At 49.7% G+C, this 26420-nt stretch overlaps 1 protein-coding gene and 1 long non-coding RNA gene across 4 annotated transcripts in view; one reads left to right on the top strand and one right to left on the bottom strand.

Moving 5' to 3' along the window:
• The window catches only part of ANKRD33B (ankyrin repeat domain 33B), a 93821-nt gene extending 79731 nt beyond the window's left edge, over nucleotides 1-14090 (bottom strand). For both annotated transcript variants that reach the window (XM_060146872.1, XM_060146871.1), the window contains exon 1: nucleotides 13559-14090. In XM_060146872.1, coding sequence (XP_060002855.1) covers nucleotides 13559-13912 — 354 coding nt within the window. In that variant the 5' untranslated portion in view covers nucleotides 13913-14090. The remainder of the gene's footprint in view (nucleotides 1-13558) is intronic.
• Nucleotides 14091-14200: 110 nt separating this feature from the next.
• On the top strand, nucleotides 14201-18144 carry LOC132518813 (uncharacterized). 2 transcript variants are annotated; one of them, XR_009539968.1, is made up of 2 exons: nucleotides 14201-14442; nucleotides 15382-18144. It is a non-coding gene; the product is annotated as an uncharacterized LOC132518813 (long non-coding RNA). The 2 variants fall into 2 exon arrangements; XR_009539967.1 differs by having other exon boundaries at nucleotides 14201-15247.
• The last annotated feature ends 8276 nt before the right edge of the window (nucleotides 18145-26420 follow it).

Raw genomic sequence — 26420 nt, 5'->3', positions numbered from 1 at the left:
GGGGCGTTGGGATGACTTCACAGAAAAGTACAAGATGCTGGGAGGTTGGCGGGAGAAACCCTGCAGTTGACCTTGAATGCAAGTGTGACTCTTAGGAGAGCAGTCGAGGGCTGAGAGCTGGCATCAGCTGTACAAGCCCGGGGGGCTCTGACAAGCAAGTGAGATTCCCAAGAAATACGCGAGTCAGCGTTCTGCAGAGACAGAACCAACAGGGGATACAGACACTCAAGGAACTGGCTCACACGATGGTGGGGTTGGCAGGCTGGAAACTCAGGCAGGAGCTGATGCCGCTGTCTGGAGGCAGAATTCCTTCTTCCCAAGAAACCTGCTTTTGCTCTTAAGGCCTTCAACTGATTGGATGAGGCCCACCCAGACTGTCCGTGGTCATCATGAGTTCAAGTCAACTGATTGTGGCTGTTAACCACATGCACAGAATACTTTCATGGCACTAGTCTGGTTGAATAACCAGGTGTTATAGCTTAACCAAGCTGACACTTAACAATAGCCACCACGGGGAGTAAAGGGAGAAGCGGGTTAAGAGAGCCTCAGGGCAAAGAAGTGGCCACCAGAAGGCCCAGGGGAAACCGGAAGTGGGCAATGTGTGCGAGACCTATGGAGTCCCAGGAAGTGGCTTCTGGAGGCGTGATCCCAGTTGCAGGGAATGGATGCTTTCACCCCCAGTCAGGCCACGGTCAAGATCGTGCAGACAACAGTGCCCAAAATGTTGGGGGGAGGGGACGCAGGCAGCCCTGCCACGGCCATGAGCAGGTCCAAGGGGTGGGTTGGGAGGGAAGAAATCAGAGCTCCAGAGGGTGAGGCCGGGACCCAGGAAGGGACGCTTTCACAACCCCCAACAATGAAGCGGAAGACTGAGCTGCAGGGGCAGCCAGAGAAGGTGCCGGAACAGAGCGAGCTGGGGCAGGAGAGCCCCCCAGCCCCCGGGTCAAGGCTGGGCACCGGGCAGGCACCCGCCAGCCCCGCACATCTTTGGCCTTGGGAAGCAGAGAACTTCAGGAGCCTGCAGGCAAGTGAGTCTTGGGCTTGTTTGGAGTTTGTGCGTGTGTGTTCTTTTTTATGACAGAAGAGATCCAAAGATGTAAGACGGGAAAGAGATGGAAGAGGCCGTGAGAGGCGGCGGTGGACAGTGGCCGGGTCAGGGGCAAGTGGGGACCAAGCCCACTGAGGGAGGGGTTTGCACTCAGAGGGGCAGGGACGGCGGTGACAGTCCATCCGCGGCCTTCACTGGGCACTTCCCACGTCCCCTGCCCCGAAAACCCGGACAAGGGCAAAGCCAGGCTGGCCCTCCATCCTCTCTTCAAAATATTTAGACAGCCAGGCCGTGCCCAGGTGGAGAGAGAGCCTCCTAGGCAGAGCTGGCAGAAACATTAAACAGAAGATGGAAATGCAGTCGAGCAGTGGTACCCAAAGTGCGCATCAGAATCCCCTGGGAGGTTGTTGAACAGAGTGCTGATCTGTTCAACAGAGTTCCTGAGTCACGAGGCCCCAGGTGCCACTGACACCGCTGAACGGAGCCCACACTTTGAGGACCTCAGCGACAGGTCAGCAAGCCCAAGTAGAGGTGAACAAAAGGACAGCTAGGCCCAAGGCTCACTGTGAAACGGTTCAAGTTTGGGGCTTTGCATACTTTGTAAAAAACGTAATTTTTTATCATACACCATAATTTATAGGAAACTCACAGTTAAGACCCTGAAGGCAGAACCCACACACGTCACCCTGTCTGGCAGGCACCTCTTGTGGTGAAGTGCGTTGTATTCCTTTGCTGAGAAAACTGTCAAGATATGTTGGCATATAGTTCATCTTTCATAAAAACCCTTTTATAAGTAATGTAAACAAAGAAAGGAGCTAGCGGTTGCTTAGGGCTGGAGGGAATGGGGAATAGAGGAGTGACAGCCGAAGGGTACACGTTTTCTTTCTGAGGTGATGAAAATGTCCTAAAATGGACTGCAGTGATGCCTGCCCGTATCTGTGAATATACTAAAAAAATCACTTAATTGTACGGTTTTAAATGGGTGAATTGTATAGTATGTGAATTATATATCAATACTGCTTTTTAAAAGACAATCCATTTTCTTCACTTTCCTTTTTAGATTATTTCCTTTTATTTGGCATTTTGGGGATTTCCCATCACTTAGAACTTCAAAGGCTCTGTTTTCTTTGAGAATCTTTTTTTTTTTCTATTTCTAAGCATCTTGTGACTACTTAATTTTCAATGATTTCATTTTATTCATCTGAACTTTTGTTTTAAATCACAGAATAGCAGGATTCCCTATTTTTAGATATGGATATTCTCTTCATGTAAACCCATCCAATTTTCCACATAGGGACTCTGGAATTTTCTGAATGGAAGTCATACACATAGCAAATTTTGAAAAATTATGTACCTCTTCTGCAAGTAGAAAGACACTTTAAATGCTTTTTTTTTTTTTTTACTGATTCCTTCAGTAGTTGATGTGTTTTGCTCTCGACTGAATATTTGTGTCCCCCCAAAATTCATATGCTGAAATCCTAACCCCCAGGTGTGATGGTCCTAGGAGATGGGGCCTTTGGGAGGTGATTAGGTCATGAGGGTGGATGACTGTCCCTACAGAGACCCCACAGACCTCCTTCCCCTGCTCTGTCCGGTGAGGACACAGAGAGAAGACGGCCGTCTACGAACCAGGAATCGGGCCCTCACCAGACACCAAATCCACAGGGCCCTGACCTTTGACTTCGGCCTCCAGAACTGTGAGAAATAAATGTCTGATTTCCATAAGCCCCCTGGTCTGCGGTATTCTGTCACAGCAGCCCAAATGGACTAAAACCTGTTTTAATACTCAACATTCAGGAATATCCACGTCTTTGAAAAGCAAGTCTTTTTTCTTCTTACTTTGACTTTTTTCTAAAGTATGCATGCTATTGATAAGGAAAGACAGACTCCACGCATTTGCTAAAACACTTATGCTGAAATCAGGCCATATGCAGGTTGACAGATGGAACTTGCCAGGTGCAAACAGAATGTTGAGGAGTTTTCAGTTATTTTCAAAGGCCCCTCAACCAAATTAACCTTAGGTTATTTAAAAAACAAGGTAACAGTATCTTAAGTATTCTTGGACCCAATAGTATTATTAGCAGAATCACTGTAACTGACTGCCTTTCACAAACGACATGAGTTAACTCCATACACTTGTACCTCACTCTAAACAAACCCAAAGGATTTAGATTTCTTTACACCGAACAACATTTTAAAATAATTATTTCTATTAAAAACAAATTCACCAGAGATTCCCTGGTGCATTTTAAGTAGCTGAATTTCTTAGAAAAATGTATTTATTCTACTTTTCATGTACGGCAGTGGAGACTTAACCCCGCTCCAGGCCCTCCCACCATGGGCCCTCCCGATCAAGGGCTCTGCTGTCTCCCAAAAGCCTCCCAAGATAATGTCTCCCTTGGGAGACAGCTCTGTGCTGTGATCAAAGAACCCAGTCTAAGCGACTGCATTTAGGCAAAAGCTTCCCTCCCAGTGGGTGTGCCCCAGATACCATAACTTAATGCAGCACCTTTCCTCCAAAGTAGGGTTTCCAGATTCCGCTAAAGGAGGAATTCTGCATTCAGTGGGCCTTTCAGCTTCTCTGAGGTGACACTGTGTGTGGCCCCAACACGGGAGTGGCTTTCCTAGGTAGGGTGACCAACCACCCCAGCTGGCCAGGGGCACAGGGGTTTCCCAGGATGTGGGACTTTCTGTGCCAACATGAGAAAATCCTGGGCAGACCAGAGCAAGTTGATCCCTCTGCAGGGCCAGTGGATGCCTCCCACCATATGGGGACCCATAGCAGCTGCTTGTTCACGGCAGGACATCACAGCACATGGAGGTTGAGCCTGGGGACCTCAAAAGAGGAGGAACGTGTAGGTGACGAGACACACCTGAGTCACTCTTCCCCTGCTCCGCAGTGTCTCCTGTGTCCCTTTTCACTGCGGATGAACTGGCTCCCAAAGCACTGGGTCATCTGAAGCACGACGGTCAGCAGGGAGAAGCGTCGTCAGGTGACACGAGGACTGCGCACCCCCAGCTGGCCATCAGGCCATCCCGGCGCCGCTGTACATGGAATTCATTTCCTAGAAACCCACCCATTTCCTATGACCAAGGAAAGAAGGCCTGACTCACAGCTCCACAAAACCTTCCTGGCAGCTGTGTCACCACTGCTATTTTTAGCGCACGACTACTGTGTTTTCCAAATACAAGAGCTGGAAGGTCTAGAAGGCAGCGATGCAGCCTGGCCCTCCTGATCGGAGTGGGCAGGGCCAGCCCCTTGGGGATGGCTGTCTTGACAAAGTGGAGGAGAAGCAGAAATGGAAGGAAACTTTGGGGACCCATAGCAGCTGCTTGTTCACTGCAGGACATCACGACGGAATCAGGCCCTGAAAGTCCCGGGATGCACGAGGGCTCCCATCCGGAGCTCTGCCCTAACTTGAACTCACGGGAAATGCTGAAGAAAGGACAAGGGCTCGTGACGGTCCCTGGCACAATGGTTATCTCTGCCCTGCTTGGGGCGCTCTGCTTCCTCGTTGGTCATCAGTCTGGAGCCCGCTCATTCGCCTCCAAGCCTCTGCCTCCCCCCACCCGCAACCACAGGTGCTCCCCAGATGTGCCCAGATGTGGCCCCAGCCCCTGCCCTGCCCCTCCGCCCGCTCCCGCCCTGCTTCACCTGCGCCCATGGCTCCAGTTGCCACTTTCCTTGCGGTATGAACACGTAACAGGAGATTGACCCTCTTAACTAATGTTTAAATTTACAAAAGGGTCCTTACCAAGTGGACACACCATTTTCTCAACCACTCCTCTTTGGTTAGAGGTTTCATGTGCTCCCATCTCTTCCCTTGGCTGAAATTGAAACAGCAGGACTGGACACCCATCTTGAGGTTAACTCACCCATAGAAACAACAGCCGCACTCACTAGGCGTCTATGACGTGGTACCCACTGTACGTGTAAGTCACTTTTTCAGGCCCTAGAACCTCTGTGAGGTGTTGTTAGTCTCATAAAAAGCATCCCCGTTTTCTAGACGGGGATCTAGGGGAAACTGAGGATGGAAAGATCATGTGACTTGTCCAGGGTCATGTGACCAACCTAAGCCTGCTATCTTTGGCCACCACACTTGTTTTCTACTCTCAGAATAAAGTCCTAAAGCTCTTCCAACAAGCGCACATACCAATCACCAAGACCAGCTTAAAGTGAGTGTCGGTTCTGGTTCTGTATGTCTAGGGAGGGCCTGGGATCCTGCATTTGGGAAAAACGCCCAGAGGAAGCCATGCTGCTAACTCGTTTTACCACACTCGAGTAGCAGTAGTTCAAACACCCAATACTCCCAGTCGGTTCCACTTCCCCCGTACTAACCAGCTCTGATCCTGCTTCAGTTCCCAAAATCCAGTCTATTCATGCGATAGGGCTGCAGATTAAAGGTAATGCATGCCTTCCTTCATTTTTACTAAACTTTTGATTTTGAAATAGTGATAGACTGGCAGGAAGTTGCCCCCTTGGGCGTTCTTCCCCAATACCAACATCTTGCATAACTACAGTACAAGAACACAATCTAGAAGCAGGCCTGTCCCAGTTAGAGTACCACCCACTCCTCTCCCCAAAGCTCTAACCTCAGCAACCTCTAATCTGTTCTCCATCCCTCCAACTGCATTACTTTGCGAAGGTTACATAAACGGAACCGTACAGCATATAATCCTTAGAGATGGACTCTTTTTCACTCAGCCTAATTTCTCCATCTTCCTTTATTTTTAAACTGACTTCACGTGTCTTCCTTTATTCCGGAAAATGTGCTACTGTGAATTTAACACCCTTTACTGGGCAGGCACTGCCCCTGAGCAGGGCTCGTGCCTCTTCGGCAGCCTCATCTCCACACCCCCCTCCACTGGATGCCCCTCACCAGGGGTGGCCTCGAACCCAACAGTCAGTTAAGTTTCAGAAACAGAAGCCAGAGGGAAATGCTTGGTTCTCCGCCGTATCACATGCCTACCTTGGACGTGAACTTCCTCGGAGCTGACGTAGATGTACCTTTGTAAGCATACATTGCTTTTCCATTACTTTGAAATTGCTCTCAAATCCCACCACTCTAATCCAATTTTGCCACCAAGCCAACTGTCGCTCGGGATTTCACGTCTACCCGAATTTCTGTGTCTCTGACTTAGAAGAAATAAATAAGTAAATGCCACCTTCAACTGTCTTTCAAATTCAGGAACACCATTAAAAACAGTCTCTATTCTTTTTGTACACACACACTGAGTGACATCCAGGATTCTTAACAACCTACTTCATCATAAAATCCGACCTCATAAGAACACACACACACACACACACACACACACACACACACACACAGAGCCATATATACACCTTCATTCGACCAGCTGTCTAAAAGAATTACTTCCCAACCATCTGGAGTGAAGCCTATTTCCTTTGTTCACATATTTTAACAACTTCTCTACATCCTTCTTATTTCCTTTAATTAAAGGGAATTACATATTGTTTTACATATGGAACTGTTTTGAGTTAATCTGGAGAAATCATAAAATGTCACCTAGTTATGATTTAGAATTACTGGCCCAATAGGCTGTAAAGGCAGTCTCAAGAAATTTCAAAATATCATGCAGACCATAGTCTCTGAATCAGGTTTTAAAAATTATTTTAGGGACTTCCCTGGTGGCACAGTGGTTAAGAATCTGCGGGCCATTGCAGGCGACACGGGTTCGATCCCTGGTCCAGGAAGATCCCACATGCCACGGAGCAACTAAGCTCGTGCGCCACAGCTACTGAGCCTGCGCTCTAGGGCCCACGAGCCAAAACTACTGAGCCCACGCATGACAACTACTGAAGCCGGCGCGCCTAGAGCCCGTGCTCCGCAACAAGAGATGCCACCACGATGAGAAGCCTGTGCACCACAACAAAGAGTGGCCCCCGCTCGCCGCAACTAGAGAAAGCCCGCGTGCAGCAACGAAGACCCAACGCAGCCAAAATAAATAAATAAATATTTTAATAAAGCTTAACAATATGTATTTTAAAAATTTAAACACCATTCTAAATAACTTCTAGGTCAGAAAAAGAGGAAATCATAACGTAAATGAGAACACAACAATAATAAAATATTACATATCAAAACTTGTGGGGAAAAAAAATGAAAGTGATACTTTGAAAGTTACATGTAGAACAAACCTGAAGGAAGGAATAAAAAGAAAAGCAGAAATTGATGAAATAGTGAGGAAGGAAACAGATCCAGAACAAAAGTTGATGCCCTGAAAAGACTAATAAAATATTTTTGACAATATGTCACAAAAGATAAACAGCATAAATTCAAAAATGTAGAAAAACAGGATATAATAATGTTATAGCAGAGATTAAAAAGAGAACTCTGTAAAAACTTCATACTATTAACCTTTAAAACTCAGGGGAAAAAAAAATGGAACAGTTTCCTAGAAAAATAGAGGTTACCATAGTGGATTCAGGAAGAAAGAGAAAATTTGAACAATCCTATAACCATTAGTTACTGACCTAAAGGTCTGATTGGAGGAATTGAACTTACAATTAGCTAAATAACATTTAAAGCTTTTCCTAAACTGTAGCCATATCTACTAGAAGTTGTCATTCAAAATAGCTTTGAATAATAGCTCACATATTATATTGATATGAATGTTAGATGAATAAATGAGGTTTCAAAAGGGTCCCTAAGCTCTCTTATTGTTTTAGATTTTTATAACACCTGCCTTAGTCTCCTTTACAAGCATAGGGTGGAAAAGAAATCAAATGTTCAAAATCACCCAAACCACCTCACAGAATTTCTAGGTAGCCCATTCTTCATGGGCAGCCAGGAGGCAAAGGGGGGAAGCTCAGAAGCCCCTTGGAGAGGCCCATGGGGGGTCAAAAGAAGGATCATGAATAGCTTCCGGGTCATTCTAGAACCCAGCTCCCCTGATACATCTAGCTATCCTCTTCTCTGAGCCCCACTTTCTTCTACTACAAAATGATGGGGACCACTAGCCTCTAAAATCCATTCCAGCTTCAAAACCCCCTGACAATTGTCCTCCTAGGTTTCTGAAACCTTCATACACACACACACCCCAAAAGCGGCATTAAATCCTATAATCCTTTCCATCAAAATTAAAACCGGCCTTCAGGGGCTGACGTTTGTTGATGCTGAATGATTAGGACATGGGAGGGTCTTGATATCCTCTTCTTGGGCACCTATCTGAAATGTTTTTCAATAAAAATAAATTTTAGGTAAACAGAAATGCTTAGGGTTAGTGAACAGCATTCATTACAAACAAAAGCAAATTCACACTTAGAGGGTAAGTCTGGGCTTGGCTTTGTAACTTCCTTCAGCAGAATTGACGCTGAACCTTATTTGCTCTGCTTGCTTCCTGGGAGCCCTGCCATGGAGAACAAACCTGGGCCAGCCTGCTGGAGGACAAGAAATCACATAGAGCAGAGACCAGCCACCCCAGCCAAGACCTTCCCAGTCCTGCCATCTGCAGCCAACCCCAGCTAAAAGCAAATCCAGCTGAGACTGGCTGAGCTGGGCCACCCTTAGCAAAATGTGACTGGTGTATACACCCATGAGGTTTCACAGTTCTTTGTTACGCAGCATTGCTGTGGCCATAGATAACTGATACACTTACACGAAGAACACGTGGGACAATATACGATACTACAGTGATGGATAAGCATCATCACGCATTTGTCCAAACCCCCAGAATGTCCAACACTAAAGGTGAACCCTAATGTAAACTGTGGACTTTGGTTGATTAGGATGTGTCAGTGGAGGTTCATCAGTTATAACAAATGTACCACTCTGATGGGGGATGTTGACAATGGGGCAGAATGTGCCTGGGGGGCTGGGTAGGGGGTATATGGGAAATCTCTGTGCCCTCCCCTCAATTTTGCTGTGAACTTAAAACTGCTCTTTAAAAAACTGTGTCCTTTTTTAAAAAAAAAAATGAAAAAAACAAAACAAATGAGCCTCTCAACTGCTTCTGGGCCCAGAGCGGCCATCTTGGTCAGTGGAGAAAGGAAGAGCCCTGTCAGCCTGCCCGTCCCAAGCCCAGGCTTTCCCAGGCTCACTCCAGCTTCCCTGGTCTGGCCCCCTGGGCTCCCAGTCTAATCTGCTTATTCTCCCTTCTCACCCCCCTTCCCACACTTCAGAATGTGCAGCTAACACACTAACATACTGATACATCCCTAAACAGCAAAGCCAGGCTCCTTCTCTGCTGGATGACCCTCGACAGACGTATGGAGGCCTGAGGCCAGAATTCACTTTCAGTACCAACTAGCCAGTTCTAAGCACATGCAAGCCCATGAATACTGAGGCCTGGTAAATGCAGAAGGGGGTGTGAGTTCAAACTTGATTCTCATTTTAGGGAAAGGTGATTCCAACGTTTATAAATCTTACTATGGCATTCAAAAAACCAACAAAAACAGAAACAAAACATTTCTCACATATATGTCAAGTTAAAGGTCCCAGTCACTGCTACAAATCTATGAAACATTTAAGCCCCCCAGGAGCAAAGGGAGACACCCCCATACTGGGTCTGCAGTGTGGGCCTTCCTGAGCCATAGAGCAAATGGCTGGAAAGGCCTTCGAAAAACTTCAGCAAGAGGCCCTGGAATTTAAACATGCATGAGAAGAATTATATCAAGAACGGAGTGGGAATTCCCTGGCGGTCCAGTGGTTAGGACTCCACGCTTCCACTGCCGGGGGCCAGGGTTCAATCCCTGGTCGGGAAACTAAAATCCTGCAAGCCGCGGGGCATGGCCAAAAATCAATAAATAAAAATGAATAAAAAATTAAAAAGAAAAGAAAGGAGTACAATATTTTAAATTTAGATAATTGGGCCTAATTTGGTACAAGAGCAGCTGTCTGACATTCAAACTGCCATTCTGTAACAGTGAACACAGCACAGACACTTCCTTTGGTTTCAGTACTGTCTGCAGAGCTGTCAGGGCTGTAAGGCTGAACCTTGAGAGAGAAGTGAAGAATTAAGAAGTGTGGTAGCTTCCATTGCCCCAGTGTCAGTGGGAACAAAACACGCATAAATGTACGAGACAGCAGAGCACACTTTGAATATTGCTGAAGAATTGTTTGACAGGTATTTACAGGTTGCATATTCAATTACGCCATCCTTTTAGAGCAATAAATATTTTAGAAGACTGTGTTGAGCCACACCCGAAATTCTACAAACCTCAGGAGCCAGGAAAGAACACACCTTAAAACAAACATGATCCTTAGTTACTCCAACCAAATGAAACCTCTGTCAGCTCAGGAAAACTCTCTTCTTAACTGACCAGAGATCAACAGCTCAACAAAAACACCCCCCCCCCAAAAAAAAACATTTAGAGACATTTTTCTTCTGTGAAGCTGCTGCCGGCAGCACCTGTAATTCTATAGTTAATGCAATTACCTCTCTCCTCCAGCAAAAGCTCTTGGGCTCTCTGTCAGCTTTTTTACTGCTACTAATCATAGACCAGTCCCAAAGGGCTCCTGCCTCAGGGCCTTTGCACATGCTGTGCCCTCTGTCTGGAGTGCTCTTCCCGAGTCATCTTCTCTACATCTTTACTTGAATGTCACATGTCCTCTCAGATGACCACCCTACCTATATACAATTTCAGCCCTTAGTTTCTGAACACCTGGATTGTCCTCCCCAGCTCCCAGTGCCACTGGCTTGGCTAGGCATGGGAGGAAAGGTCTCCCTGAGGAGATGCCCTTCAGACCAGAACCTGAAGGCAGTGAGTGAATGGCCATCTGGGGAGGCACACCACAGCCCCAAGGTCGGACCCTGGCACGATGAAACCACATTGTGTCCCGATTTCCTGTTTCTTAGCCGGCTGTTCCAGGCCAGCCTCTCATCAGCTAGCCCCGGGAAGCCTCTCGGGCTTTAGCACCCACATCATCCCGCACTGAAACCAACCACACGGCACTTGCCACCACCCCCTTCGTTCCATCTGTCTGGCTAGAATGTCTTCCCACCACCATCTCCAAAAGGCTCCCCTTGCTGGGCTTCCAGAATTGTCCTCAGCTCCCTGCTTCCAAGACATTTGCTCTGCATTATTATAGGGCCCCTCTCACATCCCGCCTTTGGCAATAAGCACTGAGTACTATTACTATCTAAGCACTGGGTACTAGTACTCTGAGTTCTTCCTCAACTAAAAGGCAGAGACTGTTTGATTCACCTTGGAGTCTCCTGCAGCGCCAAACGGTGCTTTGTACACAGTAGGTCTGCAATAACCACTCATTTTCCCATTCACTACAGGGTCATGTTTTGGACCTTGAGACACTTTATTCTTTCAAAGTGTTTCAGAATAGACAGAGGCTGTTTGATAATAGCATCAAGAAGCCACTGGGAAGAACAGAAGCTCTCGCCTCACGCCTTCAAAGCCAAGAACCCAGGACGCTCTCCTTCTGATCAGAAGATAAAAGAACCGGGGGTCTTGCTGTTGGTGGGCCGAGTGCCATTTCTCCATCCAGATTTGGTGGGGAGCAGAAAGGAGACTCAAAGCAGAAAAACAAAGGGAGGCTCTTTCATCAAGGGCAAAAGCAGAGAGAAAAAGAGCTTTGCCTGGCCGAAGGAAAAAAGGTAAAAAGCTGGAGGATGGCTCTTCCGAGCAAGGAGAAGGTAGGTGAGTGAAAAACAGGACAAGACGGTAAACACGGCCATGTCAGAGCGCTGTGTGTTAGGGCATCTCATGCTCACAACCCCGGGAGGTTGGAGCTGCTGTCAGCCCTACATCACAACGGGTAAACTGAGGCAGAGGGGCGCTCGGAAGATGGAGCCAGCCTCCTCTGACTCTGCACTGAGGGAGGGGCTTTCAAAGTGGCCCAGAAACTCAGTCTGTCAGACCCAAGCCCCTTGGGGATGGTTTACGCTGTTCTCAGTGGTCTCCAATGCAGCTGTTTTCCAACTTTTATTTTTTGGCCCCAAAGGAAAAAACAAAGCCCAGCCCAGTGGAGCCTCAGAGTGGGGGCTGGGTGAGCCAGACCCACCGCTGCCCACTGGAGACCCCAGGCTGCCCGAAACCCGGGAGAGACCTACCCCACCCGTGTTCTTCCTGATGCTTATCGGGCCTCCTTTAAAGCAGCCCTGGGTACCTGCTTCAGCAAAGTGAGGTCTCACATAAGCATCTGTTTGTGAAAAGCCACCTTAGTTAAAGTGAAAGCAGAGCCTGCAGAAACAGCACCCACTGCCTGGCCACCAGAGGGAGGGCTGAGGTGCAGTCATTGCCGGGTGTCCCAGCGCCACCAGGGTGATCTGCCCACGGAGACCCCAGGTTAGCTCCCCCAGCCCTAGGGGCCTCAGGGCCGGCACCATCTGACACATCACACCAAGTGTAGAACCTTCCCCAAGTTCAAATGCTGTGTCAAGTTAGACCATACGTGTAACAGCAGCAAATGACCCTCCCCGGGGCTCCTGTCTGCCTAAGGGCTCCTGTCTGCCTAAACCGGGCCCAGACCACAGTCGGGGGCGAACCAGCCGGCCCCCTGAGATAAACCAAAGGCACAGGGTCCCACCAGTTCCCAAGGAAACGCACATCTTTCTTATCAGGCGTGGGCTCCCGAGCAAAAGCACTTTCCCTCCCGATCTGTGCCAGGCTGAGGCTGCGGATCCCCCGGGGACCGGGGAATGTGACAATCAGGTGAGATCTCTGCCACTAGGCACACAGCACAGACCACGGGCACTTGGCCACCGTGGGCACCCTTTGGTTTTTCCCTCCAGCTGCTTTGGTGGGTTGTGTTGTGAGAGCCAGTTCCTCTCAAGCCAACTTTTTCTAAGTGTTTCTCATCGTCTCTGAGTCTCGCCCTGACTGATGCGTACCCCGTGCCTCTCCCCGCCTCCACGCCCGCCTGCCTTACCTGCTGGGCGCGCGCCCCTCCGCGGCCCTCCCCGGGGCCTGGCTCTCCGCGGTGACCGTGCAGACAGCCAAGTCGGACATCACGCTGGCAGGTCACCGCGTGGGTCACCAGGAGCGGCCGGGCGTGGGAGGGGGGAGGGGTACGGGTAAGCAGGGGGTCCCAGAGGAAACTCCGAACCCGGGGGGCAGGAACAAGCCGATCCGCGCTCGGGCGTGGAAGGGAAAGTGCAGGGGCAGCGCGAGGGCCGAGGACTGGGGACAAGTGGGGCTCTGGGCAGAAGGGCTCTCCCCGGCAGGCGAGCAAGGATGACGGTCAGAGGGGACCGAGGGTGAAGGGAACCGGCGAGAGGCTTCCAACCCGGATCCCGGCGCGGGCCCCAGGCAGGAGTAAGAGGACTCCGGGGGCGGGAAACGAGAGGGGGCTGAGGTGAGCACGCCGGGACTAGCGTTGGCCCCCGCGGCGCTGTGACCTCAGGCAGATCAATCGTGCCGCCCCACCCCAGCCCGGGATGGGCAGGCCACCCAGGGCTCCACACGTGCCCCACGCCCAGAGAGCGAGGAAAAGGGTTCACCGCGGGTGCTGGACAGAGTCAGGATCCGGGTGGCGCGGGCAATAGGAGGTACGCGGAGGGCACCCGAAACCTGCGGGGACGCTCGCTTACCCGGCCGTTGCGGTCGGTCTCCTGCACCTCCTCGGCGCTGGGCCCCCGCCGCACCAGCGCTCTCAGCAGCCCCACATCGTTGGCGCAGGCGGCGCGCAGGAGGGTCGCCGCCTCCGGGACGGCCTCCGGGACGCTCTCCGCGCTCACGGAGCTGTACTCCTCCTCGCCTCCAAAAGGGTAGAAGGAGTCGTCCGAGGCGATGCTGCGGGTGTCGGGCAGACTCGAGAAGTCCTCGTACTCCTCGAAGTCAGCTGGGTCCTCCCCGGCCTGCGCGTCCCGGGGTGGGGACGGCGACTGCGGGGACACGCGGCGCGCCCCGCCGCCCTCCGGCCCGGGCCCGGCCAGCAGCACCATGCTGGCGGCCGGGGCGCGGGCCGGGGGCCGGGGAGCTGGCCAGGAGCCGGGGACGCGGGCCGCGCACCGAGGTCACCGCCTCTTGTCTCTGGCGGCCCCAGAAAAGCAATGCTCTGCGCGCCCTAGCTCGGCGGAAACGCGCGCCGGGCGGCTGCGCTCCAGGACTCCAGTCGCTGGAGGCTGAAGAAAGCCCCTAAGGGGTGGGCGGAGCCGCGGGGGCTTTCTGAGCGCGGCCGGCTGGCGCGGGGTGGGGGGGGGGGGGGGCGGGGGCGGGGACCCGGCGGGGCGGGGCGGCCGCGCAGGAGGAGGCGCGCGCCCCGGGTCCCGAGCCCGCAGGCCTGATCCTGCCAAAAGTTAAGAGCGAAGCAGCGGTTCCTCGGCCCCGCGGGGACAGCGCACCCGACTGCTTTGCCAGGGAGCGGAGAAAGGCACGCGCGGGAGAACCAGAAGCAATAACTACAGAAGCCGAACGCCCTTGTGGCGGGCGGCCCCGCCTCTCCCCTCCGCCGGCCCCGGGGATGAGGGCGAAGGTAGGGGTCGGAGGACGCCGCGGGCTGAGCCTGCCCTGGCGTCGGGAACGCCCAGATCCCCGAGGCCCGGAGCCGCCCAGGGCGTCAGGCCTCCGGGCTGGGGTGGGGGAAGTTTTTCAGCGTCCGAGGCTCGGAGCCCGTTTTTGCATCTTCCCGGGAGTCTGGGCTCCGGGGCCAACTTCACTCCCGGCTTCAGACCCGGGCATCCCCGGGGCGCACTGGGCACGGAGGACAAGTGGATGCGTGGGAGGTGGTGTCCACCCCGGTGCCCCTCTGAACTGGGAGCTCCGTGCTGCCACGGGGTTGTCCCAACCCGGGGCGGGGCGGGGGGTGCGGGGGGAGGATTCGCGGAGTCCCCAGGTCACTCAGAACCCGGACCAGCTGTCGCTTTCAGGTTACTCCTAGAAGAGCGTCCCTGGGCAGGTGTCCAGGAGCCTCTGGGGGTAACATTTGGGTGGGAAAGGGCGGCTCCAGGCCAGAAGGGTTCCCTCCTCCTTCACCCCTGGCCAATGTCACCGTGCCCTGGATCTGCGGAGTCGAGACGGATTAACTGCGTGAAGCCGAGACGGGGCGCTGACCTCGCGGCTGGCCGCCAAACCCAGACAGCAGGCCCGCAGGCGACGGCCGTGGTCCCATCGCCGGACTCTCCCTGGCCGGCGCTTGGCCTCTCCCCGTCGGTCCCGTGCAGGGGTTGAGGATTAGCTGCGGGGAGCCCCTGACCTCCTGGAGGAGGATGCACCGTGGGCCAAATCCTCGTTGGAAAGTCTTTGCGTGGAGGCGCGGTGTGAGGGCGCGCCGAGCCTGGGTAGGCGGTGTTGCATCTTTGACGGAAAGCATCGCAGATCCGGGGCGGATGCGGAGACCACAAGGCAAACACCACCTCTTTCTCTCTGTCCCCTCTCCCTCCTTCCCTTGTTTTCTTTCCACCGCTCTTAACAGCGTGCCTGCCAGGTACCAGCGGGTGAGAGGCCCTCGGGGTGCAAAGGTGAACCAAACCGGGCCGCCGCAGGCACTGGGGACAAACTAGAAGACCCCAGGCCCCGGGGGGGCAAGCTGAGGGCCACAGTGGGGAACGCGGTCAGAAATACCCGGGGTGGGCGGTGGAGGCCAGAGTGAAGTTTGAACTGCCTGCCGAAGGCCGCTTGATCTTGAGCCCCTGGCGTTACCCTGCGCTGGGCCGCAACTGCGGTGGTGATCGCGCCGGCCTCCAGTGTCCTCGGGACCGGCTAACGTGGCTTCCTGAGGCAGGGAGGGCCGCGGCCGGAGGACAGCAACTTCTCGTGAAGACAGTTGGACGCCTGAGCGAGCCCTGAGCCAGAAGTGAACTTGCGTGCACTGGCCTCCTTCTGTAGTCCGGGGCTTTCTCTCCGAAGCCCAAAATACCCCAGATCGTTGTTTGCTTTTTACCTTTTCTTGTAACTAGCCGTATTTACGTACATTCCCACTTGGAATTTCCCCCTTTCAAAGTTGATGGCTGTTTTGGTGTTTCCAGAGGCCTGTTAAATGAAGTCAGGGGATTTATGAGTTGAAGTGACCAACACCCCCTCACCCCCAAGGTGGGTTGGGTTTGCTGGCCCTCTTTTTCCCCCAGCCAGTGCAGGGTACCATGTGGTATTAAAGAAAGAACCCCAGTGGCCTGTGACAGTGTCCTGGCGGAGTTGGGGCAGTGGCCTTCCTGGCTGCAGTCCTGGAGTGGAGCACAGGGCACCCTCTTCTGGAGTGGGCAGCCCCTAGGTCCTCATCCCTGGTCACTTAGCAACAAAATTCAAGCTCTATCTTTAGAGTTCACCACTTCCTCCTTTCCTTCCTCAGAAATTTGGGTGCAAATAGCACTAAATGGTTTAGCCTTTAAAGGTAAACTTCTGAAACAGCCTGCTCCAAATAAGGACTCGTCATTTGTGAGTGATCGGACTCCAAATCTAAACTGATTATTTTCTCTTTCAAAAATGCACCCCTTGGGGCTTCCCTGGTGGCACAGTGGTTGAGAATCCGCCTGCCAATGCAGAGGACATGGGTTCATCCCTGGTCCGGGAAGACCCCACATGCCGCGGAGCAACTAAGCCCTTGTGCCACAGCTACTGAGCCTGCGCTCTAGAACCTATGAGCCACAACTACTGAGCCCGCATGCCACAACTACTGAAGCCCGCGTGTGCGCCACAATGAGAAGCCACTGCAATGAGAAGCCCGTGCACCACAACAAAGAGAAGCCCCCGCTCGCCGCAACTAGAGAAAGCCCGTGCGCAGCAACGAAGACACAATGCAGCCAAAAATAAATAAATAAATAAATTTTTTTAAATGCACCCCTTTTACCACAAAGACAAGAGAGTCTCAGTGTTGTAAAAGAACATAAAATTAGGCATTTAGATTTTTTTGTAAAGTCAACGTTGCATATTATATGTACAAAATCTACATAAGAAGGTGAAGGTAGCTTATCAAAACTGCCAACACACTCAGGATAACTCTTTTTTTAGAATAACTCTTAAATGAGTAGCATTGTGCAAAACTGTATTTTATCCAGAACTGTTCAATTTCAATGAACTATTTTAATTTATGATTTTTAAGTGTTGTATATGTATGGCAATTAAGCAACTTATTGATTTAGTTGAATAATTTGTCTTTGAGCCATTAAAAAAAAGATTCACTACTTTATAGTTCTCAAAGAGGCCACCTAACTGTAACACCAGGAAGATCTTTCAAAATTACAAGCAGTGTATTTAAAGCTTGAAAACCAAATGCACCTGTAATGGCCTCCTCCCGCAAATATGTTTAGAAGGCAAAGTGCTGGGGGGGCAGGATGGGGGACCTAACGGTGGAGCAAACTCAAACCCTCCCCACTGCTCACCAAATAACACCCCACCCCTGGATCCAATGGCAGAGTGATTTTAAACACTTCACATTGTCTGGAATTTAGCACACAAATGACTGTTAACTTTCATTATTATTAAATTTAAAGTATCCATTCGACTTATCATATAAACTGCTCTGCAGGAGCTGCTTCTCCAAATGTGTTGCTCTATTTGCCAGAGAAGTAGCTCACGTGAGGTGAATGAGTAATGCTTTTTATTTTTTCTTTTGCAAGGCGGTGTAGCTGGGGATAAAGAGCAGATTGTGATATCAGACAGAACTGTCTTCCAATTCCGTCTCCTCCACTGCTGAGTTGCAGCCATAATAGTTCTAAATTTTGACTATTACTGGGTATACCAGTGTGTATTTGACCAATTTCCTAGTCTTGATATTTAGGACGTTCCCAGCATTTTCTTACCGTATCTGTAAAGAAAAAAAATGTTGCTTGCCATTCCAGTTCTACAAAAATCAAGTCATAAGCCACTGCAGTCACCCACTGACAGGGAAATTCAGGATGCGGGGGGGGGGGGGGGGGGGAGGAGGAAGCATTCTGTTCTTTGGACACCTGCCCCTAGATAGTTAAAATACACATCTAAAGAAAAATTTCAATGATCCCAGATTCTTGCACCTTCCCATACAGAGAAAAGCACTAAAATCATTAATTTTAGGAGGCTGTTCTTTGTGATTAGCAGTGATCTTTTGATGTTCGACTCCATTTTCTTTTCCAGCAAAAAATTCGTATATATTCAGTCTCCCCCCTTACCTCTTTCAAAGCAGTACCTTGGAGCTATCTGAGAGGCTGTTTCCCAGACTGTAGTCCTCAGTAAGATCCCCGAATAAAACTTCACTTGCAACTTTTATGTTGTGTGTTTTTATTTCAGTCAACACATCCAAATGCATCCTTACTTGGTATTTTCTTGAGAGAACTTCCCACATCAGGTGGCTTGAGCATCTTAAACTTCAATATTTTCTTAACTGCTGTGTTCAAAATGGTAACCCAAAGTCTAGACTACTGGGAAAAAAATTCAAGAGATGTATAAAAACTGTTCTCAAGGAAAGAGACATGAGTCAATGGAGAGCCATACCATGATCTTAGATGGGAAATCTCAAATGAAAAGAAAATTGTTACTGAACAAAGTTCATGTGCCCAGCACAGAGTGAGGCCAAGTAAACCGAAATGTCAGAGTTCGGAGCAGAGAGAGGTTTACGGCAGGGCCAAGCAAGGAGAACGGGTGGCACGTACTCCAAAAACCTGAACTGCCTGATGGTTTGGGGGGAAAAGTTTGTATAGGCAAAATTTGGGGTGAGGGCTGAAGGGTATGTGACGTTCTCTGATCAGCTGGTGGTGAGGTAACAGAGCAGTTATCCAGGAATCTTGCACTCAGCCTGAAGTTGCCATCCTGCGCCTGGGTGAGGGCCTTGTTCTGCAGAAAAACTCAGAGGTGTTGCTACATATGTTCCTTGAGGAGTTCCTAGGACCCTGCTCCAAAGCTGCACTGTTTTTTCTTGACCGCTCCTCCTTTGTTTCTGCATCCCCTCCCTTCCCTAATTAGCAACTGTCCGAACCTGCCCTTTGGGACTCAGGGAAGGTCAAGGAGGCTGAATGAAGCCTATTTCCTACAAACAAGAAACGGGGGGCACAGAAAGGATTTGTGCCTGGGAACCTCACAGGGTCCTGCTTGGTTTCAGAACCTGCTTGTCTCCCACTGTTCTAGAAACCACCAAATTCCAGTGGAAATTCATGGGCTGGGGGTGGTGTAGACACAACCAAATTAAAGCAGATCTCATGAGATAATACACATCTAATAATTTCCTTTGTTGTTCTTTAAGCTTCCAGAGCTGGTTTCCATAACAGCAACTAAAAGCACTTTAATTCTGCAAAAATAAATAAATAAAGCATATTTGAATCAACAACAGGGGTGAGGGATAAAAGAGGAGTTTGGGACTGACATATACACACTACTATATATAAAATAGATAACCAACAAGGACCTACTGTATAGCACAGGGAACTCTGCTCAATATTTTGTAATAACCTATGAGGGAAAAGAATCTGAAAAAGAATAGATATATATGTATGTATAACTGAATCACTTTGCTGTACACCTGAAGCTAACACAATACTGTAAATCAACTGTACTTCAATTAAAAAAAATAAAAATAAACAAAACAACAAAAAACTCCAAATGGGGGAAAAAATTAACTGTAGGAAAAATATTCATTGTGCCACCTGTTACAAGTGGTTGATGGCTGGAATATAGGGAGATTGCCTGCAAATCAAGAAGAAAGCACTGGGCATATCTATCCATTTTGTTAACCCTGGTGAGTGGCAATGTAGCTTGCCAAAATGAAAAGGCCTGTTTCTTGCTTTGGGTGGTGATGCTGAAAGCTGGGCCTCTGTGCACCGGTGCCGAATCAGATCTCAGAGACAGAATTTTGGGTGAAGTACAAAAGAATAGCTTTGTCAGGCAAAGGAGGATAGAGCGGGCTCCTGCCCCGAAAAACTATGTGAAGGATTTGTTGAGGAGTTTTATAGCAAAGGTTCAAGGGTGGGGTTGCTGATAAGATTAAGGTGTGTGCAGGGCCTGCACTCCTCTAATTACCTGGTCTCAGGTAATCTTCTTGATGAGCTTCTCTGGTTCTTTTCATGTAGCCTCAGTTGGTTTCTTGGCTTCTCTTCCCTTGATTAGCACCTGTTGAGTCTGCCCTTTGGAACTCACGGAAGGTCACGGAGGTTGGGGTCCATTCCCTATAAATGAGAAAATGGGGGACAGAAAGAATTCCGTATGCAGGAACCCCACAGGGTCCTGCTTGGTTTCAGTGGCTGTGGACGAGGGCACCCCAGGCAGGCTTGGGGTCTGGACTGAGTGATGGCTGCAGTTAAAAGCAAAGAAAACTAGCCCAGTGCCTGGGGTTGGTGTCAAGGAAGAAAATGGGGGCTTGGGGAGACCCTGCACTTGAAGGCTGAGACACTCTACTTTCTTGCTCTCACCTTCCTCTCATAAATCATCTTCAAGGATGGACTTCAGAGAAGCTCATCGCCTCCTGAAGTTGGCAGCAGGCTCCTCCAGCTCTCCCCCTGCCCACGTGAGAAGTAGAAGTGCATGGGGGATGGGACTTTTCTTAGTCACTCTTTTTTAAAAAAACAATTTAAGCAAACCAAACTTTTTTGGTTGGGAATTTTTGCAAATTTCCTTGAGTTTTTTGTAGTAAATAGAAGTAAATTAAAAGCGCCCTGAAGTCCATCTACAGAATGGCTGGGCCAGATTACCCTTCTGACCTACTTAAAAATACAAGAAAAAGTCTCCTGTGTATTTCTGGGTCTCCCTGTTAAAGAGATTAGCAGGTCTTCGGTGCTAACTCGATTCAGTGGACAGCTGCGAGATCCCTGCCATTGTAATCTGGATTGGCGTAAACATTTAAGAACTTCATTTTCTTTTAGGAAGGATTTCTGCCTTTGTGGTTAAATATTTGGAAGAAGTATATGCGTGTGTGCACCTAACTGGCAGTTCTTCTGCCTTTTTCCTGTTCTTGATGGGAGTTAGCGATAAAAGGGTATCAGTAGGGAAGCCATGTTTACTCCAAGGACAAAAGGCCTTGGATCCTCATCTGGATAAAAGTGGTTGGATTTTTAAGGCCAATTTAGGAAGTCATATGTGATGTGAAAAGCTATTAAAGGACCTACTGAACAGAAGGCTTCTCCACGACCCACCCTGGCCTCCCACCCTGGTACAGGGCAAACACTCTTTTTCCCCATCACCGCCCCTTTGTTCATGCACCTATAATAGTCCCTATTACCCTGTTTCCCAAAAATTTTTGCAAAACTATTTTCCTTCTCATAAACTGAGAATTCACCAAATTCAAGGACCAGGTCTTATTGGTTTTGGGTTTTTTTTTTTTTAATTGAGGTATAGTTGATTTGCAGTGTTGTGTTAATTTCTACTGTACTACAAAGTGATTCAGTCATACATATATATATACATATATATATATATACATTATTTTTCATTTTCTTTTCCATTATGGTTTATCACAGGCTATTGAATATAGCTCCCTGTGCTCTACAGCAGGACCTTGTTGTTTATTATTAATTTATTTAATCTCCAGCATCTAAGAGGGCATCTCAGCATCTTGATTCATGCTCAGTAGATCTCTATTAAATGAAAGAGAAGATATGGCATCCTAAACCAGGGCCCAGCTGTCTGTCAGGTCCTTCTGAGTTTAGCCAAGATCAAACACAGATCAGGAAACTGAATTTTCTTTAGCCACTTGCATGTCTAAGTCTTTGGATCTTCAGGAATTAAAAACAAACAAAAGAAAAAGAAAACATTATCAAAGGTAGGAAGACATAGGACCCTGGGGATGTCTGCATTCTGCACCAGCTTCTGACCATCAGCGGTCCCCTATAAAGCCAGATTAATATCTTGCCATGTGTAACCACCAATCAGACTGCTGGGGGCACACGCTAAGGAGACTCGGGTCTCACCCAGTGCTGGTGGTCCTGCTTCTAGAGGGGCATCTTGTGAAACAGGACGGATGGGGCGACACGCACGGCTCTGAGCCTGGACCCACGTGTCCTTAGGGCAGGGCTTTCAGGCCCCATCGCTCTCCCTAACTGAGCCTAAATTCAGTAATCAAAGCAAAGACTAAATCAGAATTTTAAAATGACTATGATGAATCATTCAGGTTGGCTTCCACCTATTCTTGGCCTAATTCTCTTGGCTGGATTTCACGCCAGAATGTTCTCAGGGGGTCAAAGCTAAGGGCAGAGAGAATTGGGGCTGAACGTGCCGTGCATGATGAGAGGATCACTGGGCAAATATTTTAAAAATGAAGTAAAAATTAATTCCCTGCCATATTAGTTTACTAGTACTGTTGTAACAAAACATCACAAAGTGGGTGGCTTAAACACTCGGAATGTGTTCCCTCACAGTTCAGGAGGCTGGAGGCCTGAGATCAAGGTGTCAGCAGGGTTAGTTTATTCTGAGGCTGCGAGGATCTGGTCCATGCTCTTTCCCCTGTCTTCTGTTGATTTGCTGGATATCTTTGACTTTCTTTGGCTTGTAGAAGCATCAGCCCATGTCTACCTCCATCTGTGTGTGTCTCTGTATCCAAATCTCCCCTTTTTTTTAGGACACCAGTCATACTGGATTAGGGCCCATCCTAATGACCTCATCTTAACTAATTACATCTGCCACAACAATATTTTTAAGTAAGGTCATATTCTGAGGTTCTGGGGGATTAGGACTTCAACATATGAATTTTAGGGGTACACATTTCAATCCATAACCCCTGCCCTTGGAGGGCTTCCATTCTATTGGGAATACAAATACATGAAATGCACTGCATGTGAAATAGTATTACCTGCCAAGAAACAAAGATAAAGTAGGGACAGAGAATGGGAAGGATCCTGGGGTTAGAGTTTTAGTGAAGGGGGCTAGAGAAGGTCCCGCTGAGGAAGGGGCTTTGAAACTAAGACTTAAAGGAAGTGGGGGAGTGAGCCATGCAGGTAGTGGGGTCCCCATGCATCCCTGTCTCCTGTCTGCATGTCCCTCCCCTCGGGGAGGGTCCTGTGATCCCTGTCCTACCTGCTCCAGGAGCTTGAGCCTTGTCCTCGCCCCGCCCCAATCCCGGCTCCAGCAATTTGGACTCCCCAGGGTGCTGGACCCGCCACCCTATCCTTCCTTCAGTCCCCACGGTGGCCTCAGATCTTCCCCGACTTCCCCCAAGCCTAAGCCACGATCCTCCTCCAAAGCTCTCACCTCCTGCTCTACAGAGAAACGGGAGCAATCTCTTCCAGATGGAGCGCCCCAGACCCCCCTCTCCCAGCTGAGATTTATCTGCGTCCCTGACCTTTGTCACTTCTCAGTTTCCGGTGGAAAAGACCTCTACCCTACAGCTAAACCTGGAGCCTTCCTCCCTGGGGATTCTGGATACTACCACCAACCAACCCCCGACGGTCCTCATGTCATCCTGTGGCAACCGTCCTCTGCAATCCACAACCCCGCTCAGCTCTGCATCTTAAACCAGACTCTGCTTCTTCCCCCAGCCCTTCTCCACCCACCTCAGTCCCACCTGCCTCACCGTCCCAGCCAAACCTTCTGCAAGAAAGATCTCCTTCAACAAGCTCCACTTTCCATCTTTTATTTACTCATTAAAATATATATATATATATAATGTTTCTTTGCAAATTGCAAAAGTAGTATGTGCTTTTTGGAAACACTCTGCGCCTCCACCCCCAACACTCTGAGTGTATAAAGTAAAGACGTCTCCCGTCTCTGTTCTCCCTGTTACTATTTGAATCACTGTCATGTGCTTCTGCCCCTCCTCTCCTTTCCCAAGGGTCCTGCAGGGGCTTCTTTTCTTTTAAATTCAATGGACATTGCCAGCCTCACCCAAATCTGACATCAGCACGAGCCCCATACTCTGCCTGAACAGTGACCATCTACAGCAGACACAGACGCCGTCGCTTGGACTCACGCTGGCTGCTCGCACGGTAGTCGCCCAGCTCTCCAGTCCAAAGCTGGGAAGTGAGAAGCCTCCCTCACACCATATTCCAAAACCCCTGTCCTTCCTGAGGCTCCAGGAATGGGAAGGAGGTGGGAGTTTTGCCCATGTGGGACTGCAGAGGGGCAAGGCTCAAGGGGTGTGAACCAGATTGTGAATCTCAAGAACAGAGACCTGTCCAGCTGTATCCTAAAGCAGCACGTGGCCCAGACGATGCTCAGGAAACGTTCCTGATTGAGTAAATAAAAGAGATGGCTGAGCACTCCCAGCTTTCTTGAGATCCTAAACCTAAAGCAACTCACTCACCCTGCCCAACCTGGAGTATCCTACCCAACCCGGAAGACATTAGCTCATCAATTCCAAAGACAAACAACCCCGGGTACAAAGACTGTGGGATCTACACCCACCTCTTACCACATTAACTGTGGTGAGCCCACAGTTATGACTTTTTTTGGACACATTTTTACAGTTGACTACGATTGCCTCTGGTCCCATGGTATAGATTGTCTCGAGAATTCACCAGAACATTTTGGCATTTTATTCTTGGACCAGAAATATCCCCAGTTTACGACAATAAAAATCCCCCAATTCTGTTCTTCCCTCTCCTAATCTGCAGTTATTCAGTCACCTGGTTTCTGGAGGAAGCAGATGCACAACCAGCATCTCAATTTGCACATTGTACCACAGATTCCTCCACAGAATCCTCCCTGCTGGTGACTCACGCCCACATTCCCCGCAGCAGCAGTTGGCTTCTGAGTCCCCCTTACCAGCCTGCAAGGCTGCTTAAGGGATCAGCTCCCCTTTGAGACCTGGTCTCTGGTTTCTGGTTTCTTCTCTGTTAGCACAGACCTCTCTCTTCCCCTCCCACCCCTCACAAACATTCTCCTTGACAGAATTTCTTAAGTAAGCATTGATGGAATGGGTGGAACAGAACACGTCTCAGCACGGCCCTGCTCTGCAAGCTTGCACTTGCTCCCGACGATGAGATGCCTGTACCTGCCCGTGTGCTCACGACATAGGCAGCCAGGGTCCCCTGACAGCTACCAACCGCTGGGGCTGTCGATGACTCACACTGGAAGGGCTGAACAATGTCACAGAGAGAGAAGGACCTTAATAAAGTTCTCAAATTTATTATTTTTTTGGCAGGGGGAGGTACCAAATTACTTTATTGGAAGGAACGGTATAAGAAAGGAACTTAAGAAGATGTTTCGGTGCAACTTCTAGAAAAGATAAGGGTAACCCAACATGCATGTACTTCCTTGGTGCCCAGGACGTCACCCCCGTGGCTCTGGAAGCCAGCCCGAGGCTTAGCTCTTGTCGTCACTGTCTCCCAGGGTGCGCGTGTCAAAGTGACAGTCTGCCGGCCAGAGTTGGGACCCCCATCTTGCACGAGTTCGTTATGTGGTCGCCCAGTTCTTTGATGGATTTCGCCTGCTCATTCAGGTCATGAGTCTCAATGAAGTCACCCAAATGGGGGTCATCTTGTCAGTGGCCAGTTTGTGCGGTTCTGGTAATAACAGATCCATGCTCTTTTCCATGTAAAATGCACACTCCGGCAGATTCAGCTTGTTCTCCCAGGTGTCACGGCCCGGTTTCTTGATCTCCTCAAGGAAGATTCGGCCACCTCGTTGGTTCTGCAACTTCATCGGTTTCTCACTCTCCTCACGAGATCAGTGAAGAAAAGACTTTGCAAAGTTCTTCAAAGCAACATCACCGGGTCAAGGTCGTCAAGGCACGGGTAGGTCGAGGCACAGAGCTCCAGGTTGGTCTGGAGGTAGATGGCTGCCCGGAGTCCTGCTGGCTTTGCCGGGGGGATGCAGGTATCCTGGCGGTGGCAGCGGGGCCTGGGGGGTCTGAGGGCCCCGGGGAGCAGGGGCCCGCTGGGGTCGGGGAGGAGGGCCAGGTGCTCCAAGCACTACTGAAGAAGGACACCATGGCAAATCTCTCTCAGACTGTCTTGGATTCCAATAGTGGAGCCCAGTGGACACTTGTCTCGAGGGGAGCAGCCTGACCAGAGTCTTTGTGACCCTAACCAGAGGCAGGGTAGACAGACAGAGGCTGCCTTGCCAGTTGATTGAACGTGCAGGCATTAGACCCAGAATAATGTAAAGAAGTCAATACTTCATCTCACTTCAACCTCAGTGGAGCCTTACCGTGAGTGTGTCTGGGTGCTGGGGGCGCTAAAGGGAACCTGGCTCCTTTGTGTCTTGTAGGCTGACGGGCTCCGGTTGTCCCCGCACTCCCTGCCCCAAACCCTCCAGTCTCAACCAGAAGAGCTTTGGCGCTGAACTGGCAGGAACACACGCACCGTAGAGGACAGAGATCACAGCAGTTTTGACTTAATGCTTCTCTTGCTCTCTATTGTGGATGATTTTTCACTGCTCATCATGTCAATCTCCACTCTCTCTGAGTCCCAGTTCTTGGACCCAGATTGCCCTTCGCTAGATTGTCAGAGGAATGAAACCAAATTGCTCTCCATCTGGAGAATCTCAGGTATTCTAGCCTTTGAAGATGTCTGAACTATATCAGTCTATTTTTTAATTTATTTTTATTTTTGGCTCCACCGTGCAGCTTGTGGGATCTTAGTTCCCCCACCGGGGATTGAACCCATGCCCCCTGCAGTGAAA

This window comes from Lagenorhynchus albirostris, chromosome 3 (genome assembly GCF_949774975.1).
Source record: "Lagenorhynchus albirostris chromosome 3, mLagAlb1.1, whole genome shotgun sequence".
NCBI lineage: Eukaryota > Metazoa > Chordata > Mammalia > Artiodactyla > Delphinidae > Lagenorhynchus > Lagenorhynchus albirostris.
This window is presented reverse-complemented; position numbering and strand designations above follow the sequence as displayed.